Raw genomic sequence first — 23,802 nt, 5'->3', positions numbered from 1 at the left:
TTCTTTTCCACTCATTTGCTTTTTCAGCAGAGGAACACGGCTTTGTATGCATACATGTCAGTTCTCTTCATTTTGTTTAGCAATCATAAACCCGATCTTTAAGCAAGAAAGGGCTAGGTTCAACTGGATCAGCAGCAGTGCCCCATGTCAGAATATTCCCACTCACTGATACCAGCACTTTCAGCATTTTTGTCACGGTTGCATTGCACACGCGTTCGTAAAACACTTTTTTTGGCATCTAACACCCTGACCCTGCATGCCTCGGGCTCAGTGCAAAGTCTGGGATGACTCCTCCAACAAAGTGCTTGCATTAAGTGCAGTCAGAAATTGAGCAGGGTGGGCCCATCTTCTGCTGCCAGAGCTTTCTCCCTCGCAGCCTCTCTTCTTAGGAGAAATGCTGTAAGTTCATCAAGGCTTGATTCTCATTAACACTTAATAACGCTGCTTCCAGACCTTCATGAAACATTCATCAAGCTCACAGAATTCAGAAGACTGGCTTAAAAAATGTATGAGATTTTTATGATATTAAGAAAATTATGCATGTGAGGATCTCTCAGTTAAACTCCAGGGTTTTTAAGTCTGTTTTTTTCTTTTTTTTCATGGCTTGGATTTTCAGTCTGGGTATGCCTGAGCAGGTTCGCTGCTGTAGCTAAGTGGGTTAAAAAGTTTCTTTTTCTCAGTGATATTCTTACCAAACAAAAAGAAAAAAAAGAAAAAAAAAGAAAAAAATAAGAAAAAAATAATTTAAAAAATTGAATCCAGAGACTAGGGCCTGAAAAAAGCTACCAGGTAGCATGAGACAAGTGATAAAGCTACAAGAGGTAGGAAGGTGCTGCTGCAGTGCCTCAGAGTAAACCCAGGGGAACCGCAGTTACAACAAGGGGCACAGCACTGGCAAGCAAAAACATTAAGCATTTGATTTCTGATGTTACCACCACTGAAACGATCACGGAAAACAACAATACCTTGAGACTGAGCCACGCTATCAAGCAGACCACAGTACGATGGAAAAGCATTTACTAAAGGCATAAAGAAGCCAAACTTTTATACACCGTGGAGGTGTTTTCTTTTTTTCCAGATGGGACGCTGACTTTAGAATCGTCTCGCAAGGAGATAAAAGGGCAATCACACCGAGTAGCAACCTAATCCCCTGGTGCACGAGAGTTGCCTCTTACAGTGTGCTTTATAGCTATGGCCAGAAGGGCACCATGAGCTGTATTTTAGACTCATAGCCTGTAAAGTTATCTGGGATCATATTGTGCAGGACTGACCAAGGCAATCCTGATGCCCCATCCCTGGAGGTGCTCAAGGCCAGGCTGGATGGGGCTTTGGGCAGCCTGGGCTGGTGGGAGGTGTCCCTGCCCATGGCAGGGGGCTGGGACTGGATGGTCCATGCAGCCCGCTGTGGTAACTTCTTGCATATTGCCCGGCATCACAGATACCCAAACGGTTGTAAGATGAAGCCGCAATCAGAAGGAAAACCAGGTCTATAACTTTTACCCTACTTGGAAACTATTGCTTGGACAAACAGGAAAACCCCAAACTGAAAAACAGAATCCCGTTTCTCCCTTCTGGCACATCTATCATCCTCTGAGCTCGAGATGCCAAGAATTTCTGCCTATACCCCTCCAGAAAGCACACAGCATTAGGGTGGAATTCTGCAGCCCGCAGCCTCAGGCAGCAGCATTTGTAGGACGCCTACGGAGGTCACAAGGATGGGTGTGTGAGGAGGAGGTGCACAATCAGGTAGGCATCTGCTGTGGCTGAACATGAGAAGGTGTTAAAAGCCTGCAGGAAATGGTTATTTTCTGAGGAAACTGTACAAACTATCTTTTCTTCCCTACCACTTACTCAAGTCACAGGAGGATGAACGATCTATACATAAAAGCAGATGAATTACTGCTGGACTTACTAATGGCATTGGCTTTGGGCAGAAGGCCTTGAGACTCTGTAGTGGGTTTATTGCTCTGTTGATCTTACAACTGATGGTTCTAAATAATAATTTCAATTAATATTAAAACCAGGTATTACTGCAGACAACTGATTTCTTATAACTGCAGACGACTCTTCATTGATGGGCTTACTCAAAATACACTTTCCATTCAACAAAGTTCTTCTCTCAATTCATATACTATATTTCTAGGTCTCTGCAGCCAATATTGGTAATATTCAAACGTATAAAAGTCATTTAAAGGGAAAAATAAATGTCACATCTTTCAGTAACCCATATATACCATGGGTGAATTTTGCAGTGTCTACATCATTGAAGAAGCCTAAACCAGAACAAGACCTTTGCTTATAGTTTTGCTGAAATATATCTACTTGCAGAGACAAGATTTAATTAACCAGACTAGTGGAAAATAGTGAAAGACGATATTCCTTTGCTATGTCTGTATTTGCATTTTGGCAGGCTTTTATTTAAGAAAGTTTTAGCACCCCATGCTATGGAACAGTTAAGATCTGAAATTCTGGGGACAGAAAAAAACAGTTTTCAAAAGCTTAGTAGAAGCTTGCTGGGGTCGTGCAGGGGGCCTCATCATGCACCCATATAGGGCCAGAATGGGGCCAGTGGTTGTGGCTGCAGTCCACAGGAACAATGCCTGAAGCACAGCATCCCTCATCTCTGGCATGCTTGGAGAAAAGCAGGGCATGGTGGTCTTGACGTGGCCACTCACGCTTCATGTCTTCTCCTGAACTCAATAATTTTGTGCCTCAATTTCCCTTTTCTTCTGCAGAGACACTATTTCACCTCACAGGGACCTTCTAGAAATAAATTACCTCACTGCAGTGAGTGGCAAGCGCCCCAAGTAATGAGCATGTTAAAAAAAAGCCCAAGAGGAAATGAGTAATCCCACCTCCAGAGCACATTCTGGGCCCAGTGCAGTAAATAAGGCCTGGGGGCACATATCCAACAATGAGGTTAAGTAAAATATCCAACAGCTGCTCATTAAGAGCAACATAAAGCAAGGGAGCCTCTCCACCCCCAGTACATGATCATCTACCGTGGTGATTAGGGGCTTTATCCTTATGGATACATGCACGGGGCAGAATTCAGAGGCAGAAATTCAAAGTAGAAACCTTGTTTCTGCCATTTTCTAGCTTTGGGGGGATTTCTTATAAATCTCAAGGTTATCTATGTAGGTTTGTGTGGCTGGGGGGGAAGTACTCACCTATTCTGCTGTCACAGCATTCAAGGGGCAATGGATAAAGACTTTGATATAGATGTGGGGAGCTCCAGAATGGATATGTACTCAACTTTAACAGTGAAGTAACTCAGAGCCACACCACACGGGTGTAATGACTCACTGAGAATGAGTTGCCTCCTTCCTATACTGAACAAGTCATCTCTAAAGCAGCCCAGCACAACTCTCCAGATAACCACAGACAGGACTGTGCACTTCACTGCCATGTGCATGAGGTGTGAGCAATTCCAAGGCTGTGAAGGAGGCATTGCAATTACAACATCAGTGTATCACCCTGCAGGAGAAACAAGAGCCTTGAATGGTACCCGTTACCTGTTCAGCCAACAGCGAGGCCAGGCTTGAGTAAGCATCTGCGAATTCTGGGCCGTATTTGATGGAGTCCTTCAGTAACATTACAGCCTCCTCCTTCTTCCCTTGGGACCTGCAAACCGGAGAGGAAAGGGAAAAAAGAAATTAAAGTTGTTTAGCAGCATGTTTAGGTCACACACTAATCAGGTACTTTAAAGAGATGTAAAAAACTCCATCTTGTTCTTTTCAACTAAACTAAATTCACTCGTGCCTCCTCTCCCCAGTGCACGTACCCAGCACCTCTCCAGTGCACGTACCCAGATCCATACTGAACCTCTTTGCCTCTCCCTGTGAAAGGGGGTCAGCACTCTGATCACCAAGTACATGCTAAATTTTGCTTGCTTGCTCTTTCCCCATAGAGGATGTTGATGCCTCTGGTGCACAGGGTCACTGCACTGATTACCTGTTTTTTTATTTGAATGGCAGGCGTGCAAAGGACGTGCAAAGGCACTGCCTCTCTCCAGCTCTGGTGCTCACAAGCAGAGCACGCTGTTTTAAACTAATCTGGGCTCTTTGTCCCATCCCTGCTGTAAAAACACCTCTCCCTTCCCAAAGGAGGAGAGACTGAAATTGGCTACGTCTGTAAGGAGCCAGGGAGAAGCAAGTGGGTCACTCACTGGGGAAAGAAGACACACAAGTGTTGAAATCACGTCGGTAGAAATGAAGGAACTCATCCTACCTCATGCCAGGGCGAGAAATGTGCTCACCAGGGCAACTCATTTCTTTGCATATTCCGAGACTTTTTGCTCTTCGCATCACAATTTCATTATGCTCCTCTCAGGAGCTGGGAGCAGATAGGTTTTAATGAACCTGCTGTTTGGTCTGCTGTTCTGATGAGTGCTCACACTGAGCATTACGCAATGAACCCAGCAAAGACAAAACACCCCCAAAATACTGAATTCCTCAGTCGTACACGCTGAAGAGCAAAACATATTTTGCTCTATCAGGCAATCAGCGCGGGCCACAAGCTCTGTCTGTTAAGTGATAACTGTTAGATTTTGTAAACTTTTCCAGTCCTACTGCAAATCTACTCTCAGTACGTCTCTTCATTGAAAATAAATCAATAAATCAAGTTGAGAGATGGCTAGGCTAATGAGATAGACTTTTTTTCCAGCATTGCTCTGCACTTACTGCCTTGGAAAAAGGAAAAAGTTTTCCTGAACAAAATTCTGTGTTTATTTATTTGAGCTACAATTTCACCAGCATTGCTCTGTATTCCTTTCCTTGGAAAAATTAGAAGGTTTCCTGAGCAAACATCTAACGATGCTTAGTTGGACTGGAACAACATTTTCTTTGTGCTGGGTGTACAACGAGTATGAATAGCGGGGCTTACAAAAAGAAACAAAGGGCTGTGGAACACAGAAAGTATGTGAACACCTTGCTGCTTTGGCCTTAGATTTCATCTGAGTGACAGGGTCAAGTAACCAGATCTTGTTTATAAGGTGCAAATTTCAGCTGATAATATATGTGGCTTTGCAGATTTTTTCCCTTTCTAGTTATATAACTCAAAGAATATTTTGCCTGTCCATTACGCTAAGTAAAAACAGTTGTGCTAGTCTTTTTCTTCTTCCAGTGGTGCTCCATATAAATTACACGAATGAAGCAAAAACAAATAAAGAACCACTTTTCCCCTACACTAATTAATGACTAGCTGGCTTGTCAATTTATAAAACTTTTGGATTCCTTGGCTGGAGTTTCATGACACATTTTTATAAATCAAAAACAGATGACTGCTTTATAAAGGTATTGATGTTGGGCAAAAAAATGTAGGAAATGCCAGCTACAGAAATAAAAGGATTAAGTGATCCGCTCAGCAGTAGTAAAAGTTCCCATTAACCACAAACATGCGCTAGGAACATGGGGCAGTCCTCTTAATTGCTCTTTTTTTTTTTTTTTCTAAATGGCCTTTTTTTCGTTTGATCCAAGAACAATGTTTGTCTCCTGAAAGTGGGGGTAGAGAGAGAAAGATTATGGCATCTTTTTATGTGACAGACTGAATTATATTATAAAAAGCAGATCCAATGGTTTCTCAGAGGGCTCAGTCCTGCAAGATACTGACTGCTCTGGCCAAGCACTTAAACACGTACTTAACTTTTATGTATGCAAGTTGAAAATTAATTACTGGCTGAAGTGCTTTTCTGGACCAAGGCCAACATATTCAGCACTTTGCAGGATCGAGGCCGTAGCTTATATAAATCTCATGCAATTTGGGAGAACACCGAGAGTTGGGAGAGCAGTCTGATACACTAATTTACCACAAACCGGGGATCTGCAGCAGGAAAAACTAGGTAATATATACCTTCAACATGACAGAGAGAGGAACAAATTCAACTGACACAAGGAGTCTATGATCACTTAATCCAATTTTTCCCCAAATTACCTTGCCTTACAATGCCCTCTTCTGATTCCCTCTTCCACTCGAGCCTCCAGCCTGCCCTCCACAATCAGCATGGTTGAGCCAAATGCTTTCCACCTGGAGCATCCCTTGCATATTGCTGCAAGTGCCCTGCAGTTTGAGAAGCATCAGCCTAAACTATCCTAAACTATCCTGCAGAAGCCTGCTCATCCATGGGGCTGCGAGTGGGCTATTTGGCACTGGAGCAAATTTCATTCACAAGAGAAGCAGTAACCCAGGAATTACTGCTCTAGAGGACTTTTTCGTTTTCAAGATTTGTTTTGTAATGCGAAGTTAGTTTGACTGCATTAGAGTCAGAAACACAGAACTCAGTAAGGGCTCCACAACTGTTCTGAACAACTTGTCTTGGTTTTACACGATAATCCATGGGGAGCTTGCAGCATGTAACCACCTGAATGAAAGGAAATCTCTAAGCACATTCCACTCCCTGGGTTTAAACAAATTCAGGCAATTTAGATGCTCTCCTTTGGTTTTTATCTGTACTATGTGGATGACATCAAAGTGGAGTGTCCTCCACACCCCAGCAATGCACTATAAGGTAAGGTTGCTTTTCAGATGGGAAGGTTTGACAGGAAGATCATGAAGTTCGGCGAAAACAAATTCATGTCCTGCACCCAGAGTGGGATAACCGCGTGGACCAGCACAGGTTGGGGGACAACGGGCTGGACAGCAGCTCTGAGGAAAAGGCCCTGGGGGTCCTGGTAGACAACACATTGAGCGCAGTGCAGAAGGCCAACAGCGTCCTGAGTCACTGGGTCCAGGGCAGTGATCCTTCCCTTTTATACGATATTTGTGAGACTACACCTGGAGCAATGTCCAGCGTTGGGATCCTCAGTGCAAGAAAGGCATGGACATACTGGACAAAGCCAACGGGGAGCTGCTAAGGAGGTCTGGGCTGGAGCACATGTTGCATGAGGAGGGGCTGAATGAGCCACAGTGTGCGGCCTAGAGAAGAGAAGGCTCGGGGTGACTTCACTGCTGCCTGAAACTACCTGGGGCCAGAGGATACAGAGAAACCAGAGCCAGACTCTTCTCATAGGTGCACAGCAACAGGATGAGAAACAATGGACACAAGCAGGAACGTGGAAACTCTGACTACATACAAGGAGAAATGGTTTCACCGTGAGAGTGATAAAACATTGGAGCAGGTCACCCAGAGAGATTGTGGCATCCCTGACCTTGGAGGTGTTCAAGATGCAGCTGGACACAGCCCTGAGCAAGGGGATTCAATTTGACCTGCTTTGAGCTGCGAGCTTGACTAAGTGATCTCCAGAGGTTCATTCCAACCTAAGCTACTCTTTGAATCTATTGTAAACTTGACACTGCCAGAGCTTTTTGGTTCTGTTTGCTTATTTTTAAATGGGCTAGAATGTGCATGTGATGCTGATGTACAGCTTCAGCACTTCATACAACACCAAGCATTTTGACTCAGAGACAATCCAGAAAGCCAGACACAGCTTCACTGAATGTTATTGCTCAGTCTGCTGCTTGGAATGGAAGGGAGGAATGTTTCACTTTCTGAAAGATCTTAAATCTCAGTACACATAGTATCTATCTGATGTTTTCCAGTGTCTTCAGACAATTATATAAGCCCATGTTAGCACGTTATATATCCAAAAACCTGTATGAGAGAGGGTAGACAATCCTCCTTTCTCTGACTAGATGGGTTTGTAAAACTTGGACTAAATCAGGGCAACAAATGCACAGGACACCTTGGGTTACTCTACATTCCAAAGAGAAGCAGTCCTTTGAATAAATTCAAGATCTCAGGGGACATTGTTTCTAGGCACTTCACTTTCTCCTTGAAAATGCAGCCATAACCCTCTCAAAACACGTAAGAGTTATGAGGCTTTTCCTCATAAGAAATGCTGCACTGAATATTAGAGCATAGAGAGAGAGAATACAGTAAAGAGTAAGCTCTCTCCCATTCTGCAAAAGAAACCTGAGATCCTAAATATTTACTTCAAATGTTCATAATATTTTATTTCTTGTCTCTTTACAGAATAGCCCAGGGGCTATAAATTTATGTGAGGTATTCTCAATGATACATATTTATCTCAGTTTTTCAAGCTGTAACTCAACAAAACTGAATCTATATAGAGGAGTTAAATATTTATATAACAGGAAATACCAAAACAAAATGAAAGAGAGAAGTATCAAGGTAGGCTGCTTGGGACCGTGAAAGCAGAGAATGAGATTTCTAGGCAGGTCATCTTCTGGGGCTATTTTAACTAATAAATTCATCTGCACTGTTTAATTATCTACTGCCCAATATTTATAGTAGGCAAGAAAATGATGACATACAACTTTATTTTAGAATAAGTAAACAAAACCAGAGGCTTATTCAGACTTTATCCTGCAATGGTTCCTGAGAACATTCATCTTCTGGCACATAGCTGTCTTCATCATGTGCAAACAGAAAATGGAATCTCTCTTTTTCATCTAGGGGATCCACAGAAAAAAAACAACACATAATAACAACCCCAAATTTCCACTCTGTTGTCCAAAACAATTTTCTAGTCAAGCTTAAATCACAACATGTTTGAATAGCCATCTTATAGCCAGGGAGTAATGAGCAGCAGATACCCACATGGGAACAGCAATCCCATCCTTCCAAAACCCCAGAGTTTCCCTTTCAGCACTCCAGAGGTAAAATCTAGTATCTGCAATCGGATTTCCACACTACGAGCAGGGGTGAGTGTACAGAACTTGGCAGAATCTGAGACAAAATTCTGTGCCAGGCCATTTTGTTCTGTGTCCCAGTACAAGTAATGCTGTTACTGGACATGCCTTGGGTGCTGCAGATGCGGCTCTTCCTGATCTGTATACTCTCGAAGCCTCTGTAAAGAGGACAGAAAATACTTTCATCTCTTGACCTTTTATCCTTTCTCTGCCCTAAGCTTAAAAATCAAAACACCCTTCATAATGTCTCAAAGCACAGCCGGAAATTAGTATCTGCCTGCAATATTCTGCAGATTTTCATTCATTACCTAGATTATACTAGCATTTAGCATCTGCAGAATACTGCTTGCCCTATATACACAGCACAGAACTGGTCTCTCTTTCCAATAAATCACAGTCTCCTATATGGCTGAATAAAAGGATAATTTGGTAGAAAATGCACACAAAATCAAAATTATAGGAATAAGGACGTTGAAATCTCTGCCTCTTTCTCATGTGGTCATCTTACATGTCACCTCATGCTCTCTGCAAATTTGATGCATGATCCAGGAAGGTGCTAGCAAGGGGGTTTGAGCTACCGCTTTAGGGGAGACATTTATGCAAGACCTGCTCACACAGCATCTGCTTTACACACGTGCTATTCCCTCCACCACGAACTCTACCTGGTTTTGAGCAGCTTTTTTTAAAGCTGAACAGGGAGATAAGAATACCATTTCTATTATAATTAATACTCTGTGTGTGCCCAGGTGCAATAGATTGCTTAGGAAACCTAAAATAAGTTCACAAAATAGGAGGAAATGGGTGTGGGGAAAGGGGAGAATGGAACCTGAGCACTTTCTTTTAAAGAGTTTAGCAGAAGTATCATACACCTTTAACTTATCACAATATGTGGCACCACAGGAGGATGAAGAACACACAGAATTTGATGAGACACACAACAACTTAAATATCGCTTTAGGAAAAACATGACATATTGCACACAAAACAAAACAAACAGCAGTTCTAATAGAATTTCCCACATGCCTCCTTTGTGCTTTGCCAATGCAACAAGTCCAGTTTCTACCCATATGCTGGGTCACACGAGCCCATCAACTTGCCAGATTAAAGCATTATTGACACAGAGTGTCCTGATGCTGTTTCAGGCTTATGTCCTTTTGTATTAACATTTCATATTAAAAAAAAAAAATCAAAGAATAGTAATTAAGACAAATGTGATGGATTAAAAGGATTATAAATATATATATTTAAACAGCATTGCCACCAAAGATTAATTTCAATCAACCAAATCTCATGAATAATACAAAGACTTTTGATTTCTTTTGTAATAAGGCTGTCTTTACCTTTCTTGTATTTCCAGTAAAGCACTAACTTACCTTTCTACACATCTGCCATATTCTAACCCCAAACCATCAGGTTTACTTGTAATATTACTCTGGCAACTTCTCTGTTACTGAATGAACCAGGCAGAACTTCAGCAATCCGCTTAATTTCCTTCACATAAACTCACACTTGAAGTGACATTTAAGAACCAGACAGATCAAGTGTGTTTTGATGAGACAGTGCCACTTTATAACCAGCCCAACACTAAAGCCCAATCTGCTCTGAAGGATTTACCAGAGACCTGTTACCAGCAATATCCCACTACAAAATAGGTGCAGTTTATATCAGCAGAAGTGGCTTTTTACTGCTGTTGTTTATTCAGTTCTGCTAAAAAAAAAGGAAGAAAAAAAAAATGGAAAGGGAAAGGAAAAGAAGAGAGGAAAAAGAGAAAAGAAGGGAGGAAAGAAAGAAAAAAAGGAAAGAGGAAGGGAAGGAAGGAACCCAACTAATGTTATCTTGACAAAAACATGGGTATTTTTTGCTGGTGAGAAAAAGCAAGGGTATGAATAGAGACTTTTGTTTGTTTGCTTTAATTGCACCTCTGACAGATCTTAACATAGCGGCAAAGCTTCTCTTGTAGATTGAAGTTCAGCCTTTAGATATGGTTAGTCAAATTAATTTGCATGATTATGATTGCTATTCTCCTTGCTAAAAGCTAATGCTCTAAATAACAATGAATCAAATTAGGAACTGATCAACTTGTCTTCTAGCTCAGTAAAGTAACCACGTAGGGATGTAAACCAGCTTTCCCCTCAAATCCAGGCCCACTCCACCCCCTGGAATGGGATGAACCTTCTGCCCTTTTGAGCATCTCGAGAGTTATGTATTTATGCCTAAACTACACATCTGACCTTCCAGATACAGCTAATGAGGAGAAGTGGGAACTTGCAGGGAGGGATTTGCTGGATATGTGTTATTCATTAGATCTGTATCAAATGCCTGTCTTTGAGCACCATGGCTTGCTCCACTGGCAAGGTTCACATCTCTCCATTGAGATGGAAATCCCAGGTGACTGGTTTGGATTTGGACACCTCATTTTTTGATGCCTAATTTGGAACAAGTGGATGCCCTCCAGCTGAAGCATCGTTGTAAACAGCACCTGAACTGACCTGGCAGACAGCATAAGGATATCCAGACTAAGCTTTGTCTCTGTGCCAGCAGCCTTGGCTGCCAGTAAGAAATAGCACCATTCCTTCACCAGTTGGCAGAAAACCTACTATGGTGACGTGCATATGGAGATACCTGGATTTCCTTGGCCCCAGTTCTGCATTCAACTTACTTGAGCAGGTTGCCGAGATTGAAGAGAGCTCGATTGTGCTGCGGGTTTAACTGAAGGGCCCGTCTGTAGTAGTCCTTTGCCTCCAAAACATCTTTGGTCAACGTCCCCAAGTTGTTGAGAGCACTTGCATGACGAGGGTACAGCCTGGGAAAAAGGAAATAATGAATTATGCACACTCATTAACTGACACACATAAAGCTCAGGTCACTAGCTCCACCATCACTGCTCTGTGGCACTCCGTACTGGGAAGGATGTCAGCTGGAAAATGCCATCTTCCCTTAATTTGCTGCAGGTCCTGATGGGATCATGAGGAACCTTCTCAACTCCCAAAGAGACTGTAAATCAGATCTTCTCCTACAGTTTCTTTATGCTTCCAGGGCAGAAGAGAACACTCAACAGCTTTGAAAACTTATTTTAACCTCCAATTAAGAGGCAGAATGAGTAGAGCAGCCTGAACATTTTTATTCAAAATGCTTATTGAATAAGTAAGAAATACTTAGTCAAAAATATGTTTCCAATATAAATTTGTTTTGACATATACAGAAACCAACACCACACTGCTTAATTGTGTGTTTTTAATCTGTTTCCCACAACAGAAGTGATAATAAAAAAGGGCAAAGTGAAACTTGTATTCAGCTGTTGAATAATGTTTTCAGGACCAAGAAAAATGATCAAAAAATCTGGAAACAGACTGCTTAACAATATGAATTTCCTGAGTTTCTGTATTTTTTTAACACCCAGTTCTCCTTTCAACTGATCAAAACAGAAATTTAAATCTACCCATTTCAATTTAACATTACACATTGGGCCCAGCGTATCTCTGCTAAAATCCTCCATGAATTAAGAAGCACTTTATGGTCCACTCAGCTGCTTCTATGCTCAGGCAAAGTCATGCTCCTGCATTAATGGTTTGGTCTGTAGTTTTTTCACCAGAAAACTCCAGTGGTGAAAACGATCCAGGGAGAGATTTAGCACCCGGGACCCTCTGCATAACAGATGGGTGAAAATTGAGGTTCATTCTGATAATGAAACAAATACAAAAAGGTAGCCCACAGAGGGGGGAGACCAGCTGTGCGAGAAGTGTCCAGAGTCCCCTCCGATGCTCTGGTATGAAATGCTGTACAGGTGCCTGCCCACTCAATTCCTCCAATGGACATTTTATTCGTGATAGGGAAGAAGTGAGGTAAGAGGGTCAAGGCTTCTGCTTGAGAAGACCCGGTCCCAAATCCTTCTGCCACTGCATGATTTCTATTTCAGACCAGGACAAGTTATTTGGCAATTCTTTGTCTTGGGTCCCTGTTTGTAAAGTGTGGATAATAGCTTTGTAATTCATGGGAGAGAGATGTGGATAATGACATTAAAAGTGGTTGGCTATGATAGCCCAGGGTATGGCATGAGGAGGGGCATTTAAAGGAATAAGAGACTAAGACTATAATGCAGTCTAACTCTGAACTTCGAGGCTGTTTCTAATCTAAGAATTTCCATGTTTTTTGTTTTTTATGTGTTATTTTTTTTCCTGGAGTTTTTCATTATGTCAGTTCAGCCGTAGGATTTTCTGTACTTAAGCACCGTGAATAATTTAGCATTTTATACACTGCTGCAACACTTGTATCAGTCACATTTTCATTCCACGGCACATAAGTGATCCTGGCAGGGTCTTATTTGGGGGCGCAGCCAGGAACACACGAGGGAACTCCAGGAGAAGAGGACGTGCGCCAGTAACAAACGCGGGCTATTTCCTACAACTAAGCAAGAAGAAAGTTTTCCACCCAACACTAAATCTAGCAGGCAAGGATTGCAAAACCACATACCGGAGGAGAGAAAGCATTCAAAGATGCCATCATATACATATATTTTTAGAACGTAGCCTATTATACTGACAATGGATAAATGTAATGAGCACCACTCACTAACTGCTACAGGCTCTGCTAACATCCCTCACGTCCAGATAAGCACCCTGTCTCTCAGAGGTAACCACTTCTGCTGCTGCTAACCCCTAGATGCATCTTACACGTACTAGCCACTGCCTTGAGTGTCTGCATTGTCCAGCGACACCACCGTTCACTACACTACCTGCATTCACTGCTCAAGTGATTTCTGAAGAGATCCTTCATTGATCTTGTTACAGAGGAGTAAGAAATCCAAGGCTAGACTGCAGTTGCCACAGAAATAGCATCGCTTTCTACCAGTGAAGCTACACAGAGCGTCTGAAGCACTTCTGGATGTGAAAAGCTTCCTGCACTTGGAGAAGGGTCAGTGAAAGACAAGGCGATGAGGGTAGGGTTTGAGTCCTACCCTGGCCCTAAAATCCACTGGCCAGCTAGGCTAAGCCTCCCCAGATGAAGCAGGCTGGGGAAACCTTCCTCAGGACCAGCAGGGAAGCAATGGAAAGGCCCAAGCTTGCTTGCTCCTCGCTATGTGGGACACAGCTCTGTGTGACACCTTGACCAGGATCTTAAGTGAAGCATGTCCTATCTACCTTCAGGCAAGTAACCAAGGGCTCAGACTTGTTTCCCATTTCTTCCACAGGCTTTTGACATTATTTTCAAATAGAAAGATTTGGGAGTCATAATTTTTGAGCCTTTTTCTCCATTTGGCTATGATAAAAGCTGAGCATCACTTCTGTCAGTACTCGCGTATAAAAAAAGCTCTAATATCTGACATGAAGTCGCTTGATGTATGAGTGGGCAGAAGTATTTCAGACAATTCTTGGGAAAGTCAGAAACAGATTAATATTTTACAGCCCTAAACCTGATGCGTTTGCTCGCAAACTTTCAGAAATTTATTCTGCTCTTGGCCTCTAGTGCTCCCATGACATTTTAGGCCCAGGAGATTTGCTTGCACCGATTTGGAGAGGAATGAAAATTCAAAATTAAAAAAAAAAAAAAAGCACTGATTTCACCTTTAAGCTGCACAGTTCTGACCAGCAGCTCCATAAATACACTTCTGAGCTCAGCGCTAAAACCTCTCGACAGCACATCACAGCATGCAAACCCATCTCCCCTGGATCCCGGGCTCTATTTCTTGTGTTTTACATTTATTCCTTACATCTCATTGCCCTTTCCAAGGAATATAAGTGAAAAAAAACAGAACCTCAACTGGCATAAATTGTCAGCTTAAACCAGCTTAGCATCTGGCCTGCAGAAGTTACAACATTGACAATTTTACATATCCGAACAAATGTGAAGAGAAAAATAGCATCGCGCAGCGAGATAAGGCAGTGGTGCTGGGCTTTTCCACTGGGGTTCAGTTTTTAAAGTTTTTATTGGAAAATTACTTCATTATGGCAGTAGAGCAAGATGCCACTCAAGTGAGCTCAGCAGAGAGCGTAACCATGCCCTAGGACAGCATCACCCCCAGTAAATTAAGCAGAGCCAGCGCCTGGGCCCATCACCATGCACGCTGTTTATTGCTGCCACGATCCCTACCAGGTTTACAACACCCTCAAACTGTTCCCAGGAGTGGCCAGGGCTGAGCCCAGGCCAGGGTCTGGTCCCAAAAGCCAGCGTGGCCTCAGCCCCCATCTCTCAGATGCTTGCAGGCCGATTTATGCCAGTTGGCCCCAAGGCTGGAGACTGGGGCCCAGACCCTTTTTATTTATTAATATGGACATCGACTACAGGACTAATGGCCTTACTCAGGCTGCCCTCTGTTCACGCACACCCACCACTGCTATCAGTAGCTTCCTGGGGATAAAAAGAGAGTAGAACAAAGTCTTGTGGCTGGATTTACAGAACATCATAAAACTTGACCACAGGTGACTAATTAAAGCAACGCGTACTAAAGAAAATGTTTCTGCAGAATTTGCAGATATATCGTTTGCAAAGCGTTTTGCTTTTTGCTCTATCTGAGCTATTTTTTTAATGAATGGAAGCACGTGTACTTTTTTTTTTTTTGCTGTTCACTTTTATGCTTTTGGGAGGGTTGTGCTGTTTTCTGAGACTTCCAAAATTGGCCCCAATGCTTCCTGATGTCTACCCTGACTGCAAGTTCTCCGATGCACAGACTGTCTGTTCCCCATGCATATTTATTTCTCGGAAGACTCAGAAACACCTTACCATGACAAGGAGGTCTCAAGTTAACCTGGAGTCTCTTTCATGCCACAACAACAACAATACTCAGAGCCCAGACTTTGTTTTACAAATAACTGGGACACTCGGAGTTGCAAAGAATCAGTTATTATAATGTATATGTTGTTTTATGACTTCTCTTAAGAAACAAAGCTTTTTGTCTGGACACACACAGAGCTGTGTTTTCCTTGCCACCACCATTGATAATGGTAACAGTCTGCAGGCAATATCCTTCTTGCTATGCATCTGATTAAGAAGAAATTCCTTTAGGCTTCACCTAATCAAATGCAAGTGCTGCATTATTTATGAAAGAAAGCTGAATTTCATTAAACTTATTCCACAAGAAGCAGTTCATGTAAAAAAAAAAATCAATTTCTCATTTCTTTCAGAAATCAGAATAATTTTCCTCCAAAACCTACATTCACAGGTAATTATTATAGAAGTCTCGAAACAGCAGAATTACATAAAAATGAAAAAAAATAGAAAAAAAATAAACCAAGGCTATATATTTTAAAGTGTATTTTAAATCAGACTGGGATTTCATTTCTAAAGAGAAGACAAGTGGGATGTTTCCTTGTTGCAGAATGAATAATTCAAATGGTTCCTCCAGTGCTGTATCTGCAATTGTCAGAATAAATTTAAACAGCTTTCCCTTTAACTATTACAGGTATACACTGCACAAGAACTCCTGTTAATAATTATCCCCACTTCTTTCAGGCTAGTAAAATTCCCTCTAATACCATTGAACAAAAGCCTTATTGACTTGCACAGTCAAGAGATTTTTAGTTTTATAAGACGATACCAGGCATAAAACATCTACAGTCATCATAATGCTGAAGACCACTTATTTTGCTTTTTAATTTAATGCTGTTACTACCTGAAACATTAGTTTATAAAAAAAAATGCATGGTTTTGTTTGGCAACATATTTATACTACAAGCTGATTCCAGAAAAAAAAAAAAAGAGAAAGGGAGGGAATTTGTTGTCATGGATACAACCTATAATCCGCCAAGAATTTTAATTCTTTTAATTCAGATGTAGAGAGACCACTTAAACACTTGGCAAGCTCTGCTCACAGTCCTGCCTTTAAACGGCCCTTGGTTTGGTGCCAGAGGTATTAAGGGGGCAAAAGGCATCAGAATGACAACTCCCCGCTTGCTCTTTGAGTGTTACATGGGTTTTGCACAACCATCGCTGTGCAGGGGCAGAAAGCGAAAGGGATGTGGCCAGGCAAGAGCAGTTATCCATGGAAATGCCCATGAACAGCACGGAAAGGGCTGCACCGACAGCTTTTGGGATTCATGCAGCTCTGCCCAACCTCGTGCTACCCTCCGAGCACCTGTGACAAGCCTGTCCAAAGTGTGCTCCCTCCCAGTGACTTGAAACACAAGTCCTTAAGGCCATCAGAAAAGCCACAAACAGCATGGGACATAATTAACCTAATGGCCATGCCACGGCAGCAGAGGGAAGGAAAAACCTGCCTGCATCACCTCGCAAAGCATTCGAAGAGCCTCCAAGCATGTTCTTGTCTGCCCGAGAGAAAAATCAGCAAGTGGGAAGACCCAGCAGCGTGCCTGGCTTTTGTTACAGCACCTTTGGATGAAAGCATGTGTCCGTCCAAACCTGGCGTTCACGGCGAGCACTCCACCTCTGCAGCAGCTGCGAGTCATTACCTCTGCTGTGAGCGACCCGCTGGAGTTACCTCTGCCTTGGCCAAAGGAGAAGAGGGGCTGAGGGCCCTGCGACAGACCTCGTTTTCTCACCAGCCCTTCATGCTGCTGGACACCTTCCAGCTGCTGCTCTCCATCCGTCCAGTGCTGGTGCGACCCTACCGCAGCGCTCAGCAGCCAGAGACCGACTCCGGCCAAATTAAGCGTGCAGAGTCAAACCTTCATTAGCCAAGCCCTGTTGCTTGCCGGCAGTGTGGCAACTTGTTTTTCAGACACATTTTGCCCCATTCCAACACGTGCTGAGATATTTTATTGGCACCGTTTTGCCAACAAAAGTCAGAATGTTACGTCAATAATGTTCCACCTGTGCCAAATCTTTATACTACCCACTTTATATTTACTCCGGTATAGGGTTTCAAGCCAATTTTCCAATCTGAATATTACATCACTCTCATTTTCATGTATTTACATAAGTTCTCAATAAAGCTCTACATCAGGTTGATTTAAAACCTGACTTGATGCAGCTGTGAGAGCAGTCATCCTACAGGGAACAATCCTGCAGTGGCAACAATGTGGGCTGTGGCCTCATGACAGCGTGGCACCTTGTTCTGAAAGCTCCTCTATGCGACGTAGGTCACCGAGCCAGATCCTATGTTTTTCTCCAAAAGACCTTCAATTTGCAGCATTTGAATTCCTTTTATAAAGGGAAAGACAATCCTGCAATATTGAGCAGCAGCTTGTTTCTCTTGAAGAGTTCTAGTAGTTGCATCAATATTTCCTCAAAGTTAACACCCTTCAGCTTGGCAGAAGATTTGTGGCAGGCTGGGATTTTATTTTATTTTTTTAACCTGGAAATCCTGTTGAAAGCCAGGCAAGTGAGAGATCTAAGGCTTTTCGGTTCCTTTGAAAGCCTCAGGCATAATCTCCTTCAGCGAAAGCATGACAAAGCAGTGAGGTTCCTGGCTGTATGCAGCACAGCCCGGAGTGCTGCTGTGGCATCTCACCAGCAACGAGCTGAATTAGTGCTTGACACAATGCTAGAAATGAGGCAGGGAGCGAGCAATCCTGCCCTGGCACGGTTCCCGCAGCTCTCAGAGCATTTTTTGGCCCCCTCCCTGCAGCATCTGCCCTGCGGGTGGCCCTGTGCATCCCACCAGGGTCTTCGCTGGCACTACATGGACCAGATCAGGTTCTGATGGAGACACCAAGATCACAACCGGTTCACAAAGTGACGCTGCATGCGGTCAGAGAGCGGGGTGCCTGATCTATTTCAGACCCTCCTGCCACTGACTGAAGGGCTGGGGTCCCCCACAGGTGCCTTGGGTACCCCAGCTCACCTCCGATGTCTTTTGCTGCCTAAGAGGCAGAAGTCACCTGAGTTTGAGCACTGAGCACCCACAACACAGACACTGAGAGACGGTGCTCACCTCTCCCATGGTTTCCCACGTGGCCTGGCACAAGTCTGCCTTGCAGAGTCCCTGTGACCTGCAACTAAAGTGCCAGCACTGAAATGTCCTTTTCCTGTACCACTGCCTCCCTGCTCACAGCACAAGCCCTCTGCGGTGAAGACACTCTGCAGTTCTGTTCAGAAGCTGGTAAAAGGGGACCTTGATCTCATCTGGGACTTCCAGAGGCCAAGTCAGTATAAATAGCAAGTGCTGAATGGCAGCCAGGGCTCACGGGAAGGAAGAGGTGTCCTGGCTGCCCTACTGGCAGCTCGCAGGCAGCAGGAGCATCGGGGCGAGCCTGCTGCTGCGTGCAGAGCACGGGGCACGGCAGCCCTGCTGTGCCCCAGCATCGAGGGAAAACTCGGCAGGACGGAGACGTGAAAAAAAAAGGGCAGCTGAATAGATTTAACCTGTAAATTGGCAAAAGCCATGTGAACTTTTTGACCCCAGCATGCGTTTTAAGAAAATCACATCCAGAAGCATGACATTAAAAAAACAAGCCTGTGGCACATTAAATGGTATTTCATTACATCTTCAAGCTTGGGTGGGGGCAGAAGCTAAAGATTTGGAGCTCAGAAGGACAAAAAGGATTTTATGTCAAACAATGTCACAGCTAAACATAAGCAAGTAAATAGATAAAACCTCTCCTGCTAAACTCACATGTTCCCTGTGATGCTGAGGCAACACGAGGTTATCAAACGGGGCTGCCTGCTTCTGCTCTCACATAAAGAATTTATGCAGGATCTGTGTAAGTCCTTAAAATCCCAGAAACTACTCAAGCCCAACAAAGGACTAATAATTCACAACATGCCTGCCTTACACAGAGAGCAAACAGTGCAGGCTTCTTCAGAGCGCTGACAGAAACCAGAGGAACATCGCAGCGAACAGGAGGCTGCGAGTTTGGGTGAGTTCTGCAATGAAACAGTTACATGAGGGAGCAGAAAAACAACACATCTCTCTTCTAGGCAGATAGGATGCCTGTCACCTCCTAGGGCTCCCAGGTGCCGAAGGAAGCTGTAAGTACAGCCCCATAGTGCCATCCGTGATCATGGGATGGCCGGGGGTTGCCTCACTCAGCGGTGTAAATCAGAGCAGCCCCACTCCATCACTGCCCAAATTGCTCAGAAGGGCCATTCAGATGCCTGGGGATAAAGGATAGCACCTCACCTGCTCTTGCCAAAGCTTCACAGAAAGGCTCAAGGCTATCCTCGACAGACACTGACTAGGAGCCAATTTTTCTGCTGCCCTTTATTAAGGATTGGAGAAGGCAAATCTTTGATTTAGTACAGCTATAACCAGTGCTACCTGATTGTTCTTCAAGAAAAAATGGTCACTCAAAAGTTTCCATGATGGCAAGGGCAGCTGGCTAGGGGAAAAGAAACGGCTGTGGGAAGAATAAACAGCCTTTGGATCTGAGGTTCTTGTTTTCCAGAAGTGAAAAAGTAGACACAAACATCTGCAAAGCACAGCCAAAAGTAGGAACTCTGTATAGCCCACGTGAAAATTGAAATAGATCTCTTGTCTCAGTAAGACAAAAGCATTGCACCTTCACTGGGGAAGCAGTTTTCTATTCCCCAGACTTTTAGCATAAGACTTCAATACATATGCACTTTTGCTTCCCTACAAACAGTCAGAGCAATGAGGCAGTGTCTGAGGAAGGTTACAGAGCAGTCCTTAGTGCTGATGGGGGCTCTTCTCCAAGAAGATGCTTTTGACAAGTTAGCAAACCCCTGAATTATAGCATAGAAGGACCTACACCCATGAAAATAGCTACAGCCTAGGAAGGGACCCAGCCTACAGATACTTACACCCCAGAGGGAGTTACACATCTGCCCAGCCCAGCAGGCACAGCCAGCTTCCATTGCTGCCAACGCAGTCACGCACACAACCTGCCTGTGCTTCAGGGCTCAGGGGTGCACTCACACCAGTGTGCTTTGGAGTAAATAAAAGCCTGCACCTTGATTCGTATTTGATTAAAAAAAAAAAAAAAAAAAAGAATAATTGAGCAAAGGGGGTGGATATCCTAAAACAGGCAGAGATCAGTGTTTGTAGAGAACAGGTTCAAAAATAAATTACACTGGCTGAAGTAATTTGGCCATCATCCCATGCACCGTGTTGTAAAGTCTATTGAGTCTCTGTTTCAAATTACCAGGCAGGCTTTTCAACCATCAGGTACTATTAAAATCACTCGCCAGGTTTGTCTCGCCTCAGGACAGCCACCAGGTACGTATGTGAGAGCATCAATACCCCAGCAGCTTGTTGGCAAGGCGCGGTTTAGAAGAGCACCTCACAAAGATGTTCCCGACGGCCTGGACCTGTCCCAGGCCTGTAACACACACTCATACAGGGAGTTCTGTTAGGTCTCTGGGAAGATGTTTCACCAAATGCCTGACCAGAGGGTTTGCTCCAAGAGCCTGACCCCAGAAGGGCTCGCAGGGCTTCGGGAGCAAACGCGGCTCTGGCAGCGGCAGCGAAGCAGCGCTGCACATTTTTGACTCCCTGTAAAAACAGGCTAACAAATGGTGCTGGTATTTTAATTCTTTCCAGAAATAAATCGCAGATGGTATCCAAGGCCACCTGCAGTCCACGCTGAGAGGCATTTTCAAGGCACACACGCACACATAAAGGGCCGTACGAACACTATTTTTTTACTTCATGGAGAGTGTAATTTAACTGAATTTAACCAACCCCAGATACTGTTGATTTAAGATATATAAAAACCCAGTGGGTAGGTGTGTGGGAAAGCTTAGCAAGAAACCTGAGTCTCCCTTGCAGCATTAGGGCTTTATTTCTAAAGTGAAGGGGGGAGAAAGAGCCGCCGAGCTTGCTCCCATTCCTGCAACGTTATGCACCAACTTCTTTCCTCGGTAAGGGATGTGGGTACAGTACTCACACAGCCTCCTCCTCTTGCTAGCCTACGTTCAAGTACCAAGTATACATGTGGATGATCTCGTGACGCTTCCTCATGCCACAAGCCAGCGTTCCCAGTTTCCACGCTGCAAGCAATGCCCTTAGCCATGTTATTTGCAAGCTCTTCAAAAGCCAGCCTGCCCATGGTGCGGCACCAACCGTTTTCATATTGCCTGGTATGCCTCTTGGCCCAGCCTCTCCTCTCTCTCAAGGCCGAGCATCTGAGCAGCTCCCTGAGCCACACAGCAAGCCAGCCTCAGGGTTGCTGCTTGCTGCCCCGAGGCTCCCTTCTCTGGAGGCTAACACAAGGGAGAACGGAGGCTTGGAGGGCCAGACGATGCTCTCTGTCTCTCTCTCTCTTCCTCCATCTCTTGGGCTTGCTCACTGTTTAACCTTCTTTCCAGCACTTTTCCTTTCTTAGCTGCCCCAGTCTCAATTATTTTCTCCAATTCATTTCATCCAGCAAAAGTAAGTTATACAGAAATAACTCATTTATGACTCATCAATTTTGTGTCATTTGATGGTCACAGTATCTGGCTTCAATCAGAGATAACTCATTCTCACCCACTATTAAACATAATTACTCCAGTGACATTTTTTAATTAAGGGCGAATCTATATGTTTTTTATGTCCAAAAGTGCCAACACGGAATTTTAGATGTCAGCTTTTCACTTGTCACAACAATTTAGCTTGGACAGCACTGGATTATTATTAGCATGTTTATGCACCCAAGAAACCCAGCAACCTCCTTCAGCCCCACCTGCTGTTGCTCATATTAAAGAGAGATCTGTGGGAAGCAGAACCCTGGCAGCAAACATGGCATGCCAATGAGCAGTACTCTGCAGTGCTGGTCACAGAAATACAGAGGATAAGATGGAGCTGCTTTGGGAATACAATTTTAAATAAGTTCTTTTGTAGCAGAGAAGGGAATATTCTTCCCCCCCTTCGTTGTTAAAAGACGTAAGGAATGGTGGTCAAATCAGTTTTAAGGCTCTTCTGTTTTTCTTTCATGTCAGCTTACATGTGTTCCTAAGGAGTGATAAAATAGTCTCAACAGCAACATCAAGTAAATGAGGCCGGGGAAGAAGCAGGACAAGAGCTTGGTAACCATCAACAACAGCAAAAATATCTTCATTAGCACATCACAGATATTCTTCATACTTGTGTGAGGCTGCACGACCTTGCATTCTCACTCGCAAACATGAGAGTGGCAAGACAAGTTTTATTTCAGATAAAACTAGCTCTATTTGATCACCAGCAACAGGAGGTCTCTGAAATTCCTAGCAACAGCAGCAAATGTGCAGCAGAAGCAGCAGCAAGAATTTTCAGGCTAGCTTTCAGAGTAGCCATGGTCAACTCCATCTCAGACAGAGTATATTTCTGGCCTTTGCTTTTTGCAGAAAAATATCAAGCATCTCCTGGGGTCACCACCATATGTCAGGCAAACCACCAAAGCAGTCTAACCCAGCAGTGTGTTTTTATTGGTTTGCTGAAGGTAAGCTAAAAGCCTTATAAAACATTGCTCCAATTGCAGAATGCCAGCTGTTGGTAAAATCTGCTTTATGGATAACTCATTTTGCAGTTCCGAAGGCTGTGCTTCCATTTGCCTTTCATGAACCTGACGCACATGAGGAACTTTTCCTGCATACGCAAAACTGTTTTGTTTGTTCGTTCTTCTTTGCATTCTCAAATGATAATGCTGTTCTCTGTTTTGGTGTATCATTTCAGTTTTCATTGCCCCCACTCTTGGGCAGCATAATTGCATTGCACTAATTACCTAGACCAGGCTATGTCAAGAAGCTGCATCACTGGCTGCTCCGCTGCCTTTTGAGTGTCCATCTGCAATGAGTCTCAAACACCAACAGTGTATCAAGAGGGGGCTGAAGGGATCAATTGCAGAGTTTGCCTTGGAAATACGCCCTGCAGTTTGACTGTCAGAGGAAGCACGTTCTTCTGCTCCACCATTTATCTGAAGTTAACAGAGAGACACCAACACATGACAGCAGAGGATCCTGCTTGCAAAATGCCTTTGAAGGCAGAAATGGGAGCAAATGACTAAAGCACTGGGGATCAAGTTTCCCGGGATTTAGTCCCAAATGCTGTTATTTCCCTACATAACTTATGTGTGCTTCAATGTCTTTTCACACAGCTACAGCTACAACATCACCTGCCCACATGACGGGAGCATTAGGCCACTTCACTGCACAGCGACATGGCAATTGACACTTCTGGCAGAGAAGCAGCAAGTGGAAACGCATTATTACGTTGGTGGAATGGTAATTGCAAGCGGTTAAAACAGCCAAGCGCATACTGACAGGATCACTTTTGTTTAGCAAACAGTTAAACTCACTCACCAGAGATCAAGCAAACCTACACTGCAATTTGGCACGGGCTTT

General features: G+C 43.7%; 1 protein-coding gene across 1 annotated transcript in view; it reads right to left on the bottom strand.

Moving 5' to 3' along the window:
- TMTC1 (transmembrane O-mannosyltransferase targeting cadherins 1) overlaps window positions 1-23,802 on the bottom strand; it is a 148,314-nt gene that overhangs the window by 13,124 nt on the left and 111,388 nt on the right. Inside the window, exons 12-13 of the mRNA XM_027469147.3 lie at window positions 11,309-11,452; window positions 3,516-3,624 (exon numbers count right to left, since the gene is read on the bottom strand). Of these exons, the coding sequence (XP_027324948.2) occupies window positions 3,516-3,624; window positions 11,309-11,452 (253 nt within the window). The remainder of the gene's footprint in view (window positions 1-3,515; window positions 3,625-11,308; window positions 11,453-23,802) is intronic.

Source organism: Anas platyrhynchos, chromosome 1 (assembly GCF_047663525.1).
Source record: "Anas platyrhynchos isolate ZD024472 breed Pekin duck chromosome 1, IASCAAS_PekinDuck_T2T, whole genome shotgun sequence".
NCBI classification, from domain to species: Eukaryota; Metazoa; Chordata; class Aves; order Anseriformes; family Anatidae; genus Anas; species Anas platyrhynchos.
This window is presented reverse-complemented; position numbering and strand designations above follow the sequence as displayed.